We start from the raw sequence: 9,150 nt of genomic DNA, 5'->3' as shown, positions 1-9,150 counted from the left end.
CCACACCCCCTCCCACCTTTTATCTCAGCCCGCTTGGCACACCAGCCTCATTCCTGAAGGGCTTATGCCCGAAACGTCGATTTTCCTGCTCCTCAGATACTGCCTGGCCTGCTGAGCTTTTCCAGCACCACATTTTTCAACTCTGGTCTCCAGCATCTGCAGTCCTCACTTTCTCCTATTCATACACCCCTCCAAATGCCTTTTAAATGTTGCAATTTTACCCACCTCCACCACATCCTCAGGCAGCTCGTTCCATACACTCACCTGGGGATTTGATGGCTTTTAGTCCTGAATGTTGTCCAATTTTTTTTGACATTAATTTGATATTAACTACCTTACATTCTTATTCACTTCAAATGTTCAACATGTCTCCTATTTCCTCATTTCCCATGATAATTCCTTCTGTCTCTACAATTAACTTAGTTTCACTACTCTCCTCACTTATACATACTGATAAAAGTAAATATAATCTGTTTTATATATCCTAACTACTTTATTCCCATATTCTCTTCTACTCAACTCTGGTTGCCATTTCCTGGTTTATTTTCCTTGCCTTCTGGGAGAAAAGCAGAGCAGAGTGGACCAGAGGGAGCTAATACACCAGGGAACAGATAAACACAGCCTGAGGTGCGAAGTCTACACAGCTTACCATTCAAGCGAGAGGTAGAGGGAGTCCTGGAGGGCCCCAGGTTTGAAAGAAAAGTGAACGGTGAAATCCCAGGAAAGGTCGTAAGCTGAATGATTTGAAACTGCTTTTAGAGAGCATGTGTAAGTGGCTAGAAATTAGAAAAATGTAATGTTTTAAATAACCCATGAGTAGCTACTTTATAATTAATTAATTAAAAGACACCAGCAGAAGGGAGTAACAAGTTGGCGAGTCTACTGTTTTGTATATACATAAAGGGGGAGTCTATACTAAAGTCAACTAAGTGGGGGTGAAGAAGGCATTTAATTCTTTAAAATTATATATAAACACAGAAATAGGAACAGGAGCCCATATGAGCTATTGAGCCTTCTCTGCCATTCACTATGATCATGGCTGATACTGAACTTCAATCCACTTTCCTGCCCACTCTCCATATCCCGCGATTTCCGAACAAACCAAAACTCTGCCACTCCAATCATTAAATATATTCAATGTCAGAGACTTCACACCCTGTCAGGCAGAGAATTCCACAGATTCACAGTCCTCCAAGACAGGTCATTTCACCTCATCTCGCCCTAAAAGATCAGCACCTTATCCTCAGACTGTGCCCCTGTGTTTTAGATTCTATGACCAGTGGAAACAATCTCCAGCAACTACCAAAGCAAGACCCTTCAGAGTGTTCTATGCCTCAATGAGATCCCCTCTCGGTTTTATAAACTTCAGAAAATACAGGGTCTATTTACTTTTCCCTTCATCATAGCACAGCCTCCTCAGTCCAGGGACCAAATTAGGTAATGATCACTGCCCTACCTCCATCGCAGTGCTGTCTTTTGTAAATATGGAGATCAAAGCTATATGCAGTACTCCAGATACAGCCTCACCAAAAGTCTGTACATTTTGGAAGAATTCCTTAGTCTCTACTCCCAATATCCATACAATAAAGTCCAGCATGCCATTTGTATTTATCTGCTTCCTGTATCCACATGTTAACTTTCTACATTCTACATTTGAGCACACTCAAATCTCTTTGGACACCAAAGCTGACAAATGTCACACCTCTTAAAAACACTCTGCTTTCCTATTCTTACAGGCAAATTGAATAACTTCATAATTCATTACTTTATCCTCCATCTGCCATCTTGTTGTGCACTCAACGTGTCAATATCTCTTTGGAGTTCTGTCTCCTCCGCACAACTTAACTTTCCACCTAGCTTTGTAAACCTAGAAACAATCATTTCTGTATCCTCGTCCAAGTCATTAATATAGACTGTAAATAGCTGGGATCCCACCACTGAACCTCAGAACCCTTCAACATTTGCTGTCTGTCAGCTTGAAAAGGACTTGTTAATGTCAATTGTCTGCTTCCTGTGTATTAAGGAATTATCTATTCATGAATTATCTATTCATCTATTACTCCCAATCTGATGAACCCTTATGTCACCTCATAGCCTTTTGTGTGGCATATTATTGAACAACATTTGGAAATTCAAGTAAACTACATTTACTGGCCCCCTTTACCTACCTGACTGGTTCCATCCTCAAAGAATACTAATAGATTTGAAAAACATAATTTCCCAGGAGTAAAACCATATTTATTTATTCTAATCATACAATGCTTTTCTATGTGCGATGATAAGTCCTCCTTAACACTAAGCTCAACATTTTTCAATGCTCCATTAATTAAGGATGTTATTAGTCATTGAAATAACCTTAGATCAAAAAAGCATGATATAGAATAGGTTGGGTATAAGAAATAGAAAAGGTAACAGTTCACTTGGCACAAGTAGTTTATAGACCCGTAACAGGAGTTATAATGTAGGATAGAGTACACAGAACAAAATAATTAAGGCATGTAAGATGATTATCACAATAAACATTGGTAAGTTGAATCTAAATTGGGCAATCAGATTGGCAAAGATAGATTAGGAAATGAGCTCATGCAGTTGTACTCAGAACAATGTAGAATAGTACATTTTTGTGCTAACCAGGGAGTAGGCCATTCCAGACTGGTAATGAGCCTGTTTCAAACAATAATCTTAAGATAAAGCAGCCTCTAGGTCACAGGTATCATTAACATGATAGAATTTCACATTCAGTTTGAATGGAAGAACTATAGTTCTAAGATTAGTATTTTAGGCCTGACTAAAGAACACAGACCTAGCTAACACAAACTGGTAACCTAGGCTAAAAGGCAGGACACTAGACTTTTAAGAAGCATTAGTAACTCTCAGCAAAAATTTAACTTGTTGGGTTGAATCTTCCTTTGTTTGACTAAATCCAAACCGTGTTTAGTTTTTTTCAAGGGTTTTCACCATGAGGCCTTGTGAGTTTTCTCACCATAGCTTATCAAACTTACCTGACTAACTACCTACCAAGTCCCTACGGTATCCAGCACATCCAATTACAGCCCCACCTTATCACCCACCATTCCTCAAACAACTTGCCACTCAGCAGATATCTGATAAAAGGTCAGTGTCCCTTGCATCAATGTCAATCTGTCAAAGACTGGTGTGCACCTGGAAATTGAAGTCAAACTAGTGTTTCCCCCACTGCAAACATCATGGTACAGCAGCCAACGCCATGCTGCCCATGGCACACGGGTCAACATGACTGACTCACCTCACATGCACAGAACTCCATTCTCTCACACCAGTTAATGTTTAATCACAACACAGTCTACCTTCCCGTAATAACATCTTTTCTGAACAGCCTCTCAGTCAATATTACCTTGTCCCCAGTGCCCAGTGTGATTCTACAGCTTGACACTGACCACCATATGCAGTTATGCAAATACAAATATCAACTTTTATTTACAGTGGGCCAAAAGAAAAAAGAAACACAACCAACGAGGCTGAGGTTCACCCCCACAAATCAGATTTTGGCATCATGACCAAAGATTATTTTAGAGTCAATAATTGCCTGCTCCAGCCAGCTCTCATCTATTAGAACAAGGGGGTCAGTGAAGTTCTGTCTGGAGTGTAACACCCGACAGAGCTTAGCTCAGTCGCGGACAATGACAGCTTCCTCGGACTAATCTCTTTGCCATCCTCCTCCTCCTCCTCTCCTCTCCTCGGAAGACTGCTCCTGTTTCCCCAGTTCCACAGTATCCATCGCCTCATTGCCTGCTCCAATTGTGCAAGACACAGCACAGCAGCATGAAGTGACACATTCTGTCTGGACAATACTTCCAAACTCCTGACCAGTCCTAGCAGAGGAACCACATCTTCAGTAGCCCTTTATTTTGCTCCACCAAGGCCCAAATGGGCATCATCAAACCTATGCTCTGCATCAGTCAGGGGTTACACAGAGGTGTCATGAGCCATAGTCACAGGGAGTGGCCTTGTCCCCAGTAACCAGCCTTGAAAGGAAAAAGATTTAAAAAGGACATGAGGAGCAACGTTTTTTACACAGAGTGTGTTTCGTGTGTGGAATGAACTTCCAGAGGAAGCAGGTACAGATACAATGTTTAAAAGACTTTCGTATAAGTACATGAATTAAAAAATGTTTGGAGGGATTCGAGCCAAGCACAGGCAGGTGGAACTAGTTTATTTTGGGAACATGGTTGATGCAGACCAATTGGACTGAAAGATCTGTTTCCACGTTGTATGACTTGATGTGTCCCAGCAGCACTCCCACACCTTTCCAGCTCCAAACGTTCTATTCCTCACTGCATCCTGTACAAACCATTTTTACACTTACATGATAGATGAGGAAGTGATGTTGTGCGCCTCTCACGTCTTTGGAAGTTGGACAAATAGTGACTTTCCTTCAACTAGTAGTGGTCTTTAAGAACATCACTGTTGCTGACTCCCATGTTTTTGAGATGTGGAATTCAATTTGCAAATTCCAATGGCAAGTTTAAAATTGGTAATAAAATGTCATCCTGTAGCTCAACATGCTCTCCAATTCTGTTCTGCCTCCACCCCCTTTGCTTTCAGCTTCCCTGTTGTCACTGCCCTTATTCCCACCTCTGCAAATGTCCCTGCTTTCCTGCTGCCAGCATTGATTTCCCCAGCCCCGCTGGCACTGACCCACCGCCACCCCCCCAACAAAATCCCCGGACTGTTTTAGAACTGGACCTGTGACCATCTTCGACGAGCAATGTCAAGACATGACTGACTAGATCCCTGTGTTAGCAACCCTCAGTCTGACAATGTGCAAGTCCCCAGACTGCTTGCATTGGTCTTTCAGGATTGACCACTGAGCACTCCTTGGACTGGACCAGGTCAGATTCCCTAACGGTGGGCGTCCCAAGCAGACGACTGATCTTGACAAAGCCAGTGGATTGCGTGCAGTCTGTGCCAATCACTGACGGTACCAGCACCCTCGGACAGACACCCTCTCCTGCTTTGACTGGATTGAGGAGTTGCTGACCTGGTGTTTTGGTTGAATAAACATGTAAAGCATTTGCCACATAGGCATCTGGCACATGCTGAAGGTGTCAGATTGACATCTCATAGCATCTCTGTCATAGAGTCATCCAGCCCTGAAACAGAATCTTCAGTGTAACCAGTCCACGCTGAACATAATCCCAAACTAAACTCATCCTGCCTGACTGCACCTGGCCCATATCTCTCCAAACCTTTCCTATTCATGTACTTATCCAAATGTCTTTTATATGTTATAATTGTACCCACATGCACCACTTCCTCAGGAAGTTCATTCCACAAGCGAACCACCCTCTATATTTAAAATGTCTCATGTATTTTTAAAATATCTCTATTCTCACCTTAAAAATGTGCCCCCCCAGTCTTGAAATCCCCCATCCTAGGGAAAAGACAACTCCCATTAACTCTACACACGCCCCTCATTATTTTATAAACTTCTATAAGGTCGCCTCTCAACCTCCTACGCTCGTCATTGTGTTATTCAGCAAGGATGTCCCCTCTTATCCTCCTCCATCCCCTGCTGATAAGCAGGAGAAGCAGCGTGTCTGCACTAAAGAACATATCAATACACCATTATTGACAGTTGTTGGCTCTGGCTGAACTGCCAATGCGATACCAGAAATGTCACAGCAAGTCCACGCAAGGCATGGATGCTGCAAGCATGCTGTAAGGTGCTAAATAAGTGAGCATTAAAAGAGAAAGCAAGAAGTGCTGAAATCCAGTTGGGTCCAATCCATGAGCTGAGTGCCCGCCCAGGCATACAAAATGCCCCTACTGCACCCTCTCAAGGCTAGCTGTTGGTGCATCCTGTAATGTGTGACTGTGCATCCTAAGCAACCAGCTAGTGTACTGGAGAGGTGTCACAAGGATCGTGAGGGATTGCTAACCTCTGTGGACAAGCGATGTGTGCAACTGGTACCCATGGATTGTACCTTGAACTGCAGCATGGATGGTGGCTAAGTGGTTAGCACTGCTGAGGCACAGCACCAAGGACCCAGGTTCGATTCCAGCCTCAGGTGACTGTCTGTGTGGAGTTTGCACATTCTCCCCGTGTCTGCATCGGTTTCCCCTGGGTGCTCCATTTCCTCACAGTCCAAAGATGTGCAGGTTAGGATGATTGGCCATACTAAATTGCCTATAGTGTCCAGGGATGTGCTATCTAAGTGGATTAGCCATGGGAAATGGAAGGATACAGGGAAAGGGTGTGTCTGAGTGGGCTGCTCTTCAGAGGTTTGGTGCAGACTCGGGCTGAATGGTCTCTTTCTGCACTGTAGGACTCCTCTGAGGTCCTTTGAAGCAAGCTGAGGGATGAATCTGCTCAGTACCTGCACTGGCTTCCAGCAGAGGTTTCTCAGTATTGAGCTTATTTAGCAAGTCTGGTAAGTAGAATATTAACGAGGAAAGTTGCACTTTCAACAAGGTTCTTTTTAACAAGCAATAATTCCCCTTAATTGGCAACTCGCCACTGCCTTGCCACTTGTCAAAAGCATAAAATTTGGAATAAGGTATGCTGGAGACCTTGCAGAATTTGTCAGATTCTGCTACAAATCTCACCGGAGCCTACGTCAGTCAGACCCCTGAAAGATTCCTTTCTCTGAGAATGATGCATCATCTTTGTCTGAATAAGGAAATTAAGGATGTGTCAAACTGAAAGAAATACTGTACAAATCTGCAAAAGATTAGTGGTAGGTCAGAAATTTATTCAGATTTGAAGCAACAGCAAAAAAGTGCTAAAAGGAGGGAGAAAGTAGGGGATGAGGGAAACTAACAAGTATTATAAATACTGTAAATGTTTCTACATGTATTTAAATGGGTAAAGAGCAACTAAAGATACTGTTAATCCTCCAGACAGAGTATCTGAGGAATTGATTACTGAAAACAAGGAAATGGCAGAAGCATTGAGCAGGTATTTTATGTCTGTCTTTACAGTGAAAGACTTGGTAAACTCCCCAAACGTACTTGAAAATCAACACATAAATGTGAAGGAGGAACTTAAAATAATCGCCATCACGAAGTGCAGGGAACTATTAAACCCAAAGACTGACAGGTGGCCTACATCCAAGGCCCTTAAAAGAAGTCATGCTGTGGTGGTGCCGGTGTTGGACTGGGATGGACAAGGTCAGAAGTCACATGGCATCAGGTTTATTTGAAATCACAGGCTTTTGGAGAGCTGCTCCTTTGTCAGATGATGTGGAGGGAAGTGCACAGGTCTGTGGGACATAGACCTATTGGACTATAGTCTGTTGCAGGGAAAATGTAATATGAAAACAGAAGACCTGGTCAAAGTGGACAAGGAGCAATAGCTGCTAGGAACTTTTACATCCGAGCAGAGGGAGTCTTTTAAAAAGGAAATGGAGGGTGTGCAGATCAATATGTCCCTGTAAAACTGAAGAATGGGACCAACAAGTCCAGAGAACGCTAACTATCAAGGATTGTGTATGAGAAGTTTACATCAGGATGAGATCAGGACTGATAGGCAGAAGGAAAGACTGTGTTTGTGAGGATAACTGGCACCAACAACATGGGTTCCATTCCGGCATTGGATGACATTACCATGAAGGTCCCTCCTTCTCAACCTCTCCCCTCCCATGAAGTGTGGTGACCCTCAGGTTAAATCACCATCACTCACTCTCTGAAATGAAAGAGCAATCCTATGGTCCTCTCGGATTATAGTGACTTCACTGATGGATACACAAGTGGGATGTCAGAAGGCTATGGGCCCTTTTGGACAGACATTCCAGGGCAAGAATGTACACATAGCAGAGAAAGTAGAAGTAGCTCTGTGTTTTAAAATAGCGCAAGGTCTGCTTCGTGTCATCACTTAGAGAACAACTATTCTAGCTGCTCCCAAGGTCTCTGAGCCAATGCACAAAAAATATTCATTCTTTCTTCTGATTCGCTTACCTTTCATGCACTTGTTCTTGTTCTCCCTGTCAATCAGCAGATACCTGGGGCTCTCTGGGCACCATGGCAGAGTGAGGAGTTGAATCAGAGATGGCACTGCACAAGATGCCAGCAGTAGCGGCCACAATTCTTCAGTGCCCAAAATCTCTCTGTAATTAGCATGATGAAATGACTTCATTTCCTACAAATTACACCTTGTACTTCACACTATCAGCAGTCATGAAGAGGTAGAAGAGCAGATATGTCGGCAAATTTCAGAGAAAGTTTAAAATAATAGATTAATAATAACAACAATCAGCTGTGAGTAGCAAATACAATACAGATCCTATCACAGACCCAGTTATAGGCAAAAGAAGTCTGTAGTGATTGGAACCAGGTGGATCTTCTTGACTATGAGATCCTTAATTGAGGTTGGAAACCTGGGCCAATCAAGGAGCCCCGGCTGACCAATATAAACAGGGGATCCGACTGCCTGCCCCTCTTCCGCGGTTACGTTAGAGCCGGGGTGTCCTTGGAGAAGGAGCACGCGGTGTCCACCAACACCCTGGAGTTGTTCAGGGAGAGGTGGGCGCCGCAGGGAGTGGAGTGCATTGTTTCTCCCTCCAACTCTATTTTGATTTAGTCCCTACCCTCCCCTTCACTGTTTTGATCACACAGCACTGTCCCTTGCTGTGAAGGGCAGTGTTTGTCACTGGCCACCCGGGTGTTTTCCTATCTTCCTGGTGGTGGAAATTGAATAAAGATTCGTGCACTTTGTGTCTTTCACTGTGTCTCACCCCTGCACACACACACCATGGGTGCTGGGGATAAAATAAGCACAAAAAAAAAATATATAAACAGGGGATTACATCCGAGCCCAAGTGTCTCTGGAGAAGGAGCATGCGGTGTCGATCAACACCCTGGAGTTGTTCAGGGAGAGGTGGGCGCCGCAGGGAGTGGAGTGCATCATTTCTCCCTCCAATTCTATTTTGATTTAGTCCCTACCCTCCCCTTCACTGTTTTGATCACACAGCACTGCCCTTTGATGTGAAGGACAGTGTTTGTCACTGGCCACCCGGGTGTTTTCCTATCTTCCTGGTGATGGAAATTGAATAAAGATTTGTGCACCTTGTGTCTTTCACTGTGTCTCACACCTGCACACACACACAAAGAAGAAAAAAAAAGAAAAAAGGAGTGTTCCAACTGTATTTTTTAAAAAAAAAAAAAGAAAAA

General features: G+C 43.4%; 1 protein-coding gene across 3 annotated transcripts in view; it reads right to left on the bottom strand.

Moving 5' to 3' along the window:
• The window catches only part of LOC122562786 (solute carrier family 2, facilitated glucose transporter member 11-like), a 71,013-nt gene that overhangs the window by 28,307 nt on the left and 33,556 nt on the right, over positions 1-9,150 (bottom strand). For all 3 annotated transcript variants that reach the window (XM_043715966.1, XM_043715968.1, XM_043715967.1), the window contains one exon: positions 7,939-8,087. In XM_043715966.1, the coding sequence (XP_043571901.1) occupies positions 7,939-8,087 (149 nt within the window). The remainder of the gene's footprint in view (positions 1-7,938; positions 8,088-9,150) is intronic.

This window comes from Chiloscyllium plagiosum, chromosome 25, assembly GCF_004010195.1.
Source record: "Chiloscyllium plagiosum isolate BGI_BamShark_2017 chromosome 25, ASM401019v2, whole genome shotgun sequence".
Taxonomy (NCBI): domain Eukaryota; kingdom Metazoa; phylum Chordata; class Chondrichthyes; order Orectolobiformes; family Hemiscylliidae; genus Chiloscyllium; species Chiloscyllium plagiosum.
Note: the sequence above shows the minus strand (reverse complement) of the source record. Positions and strands in the feature narration are given on the sequence as shown.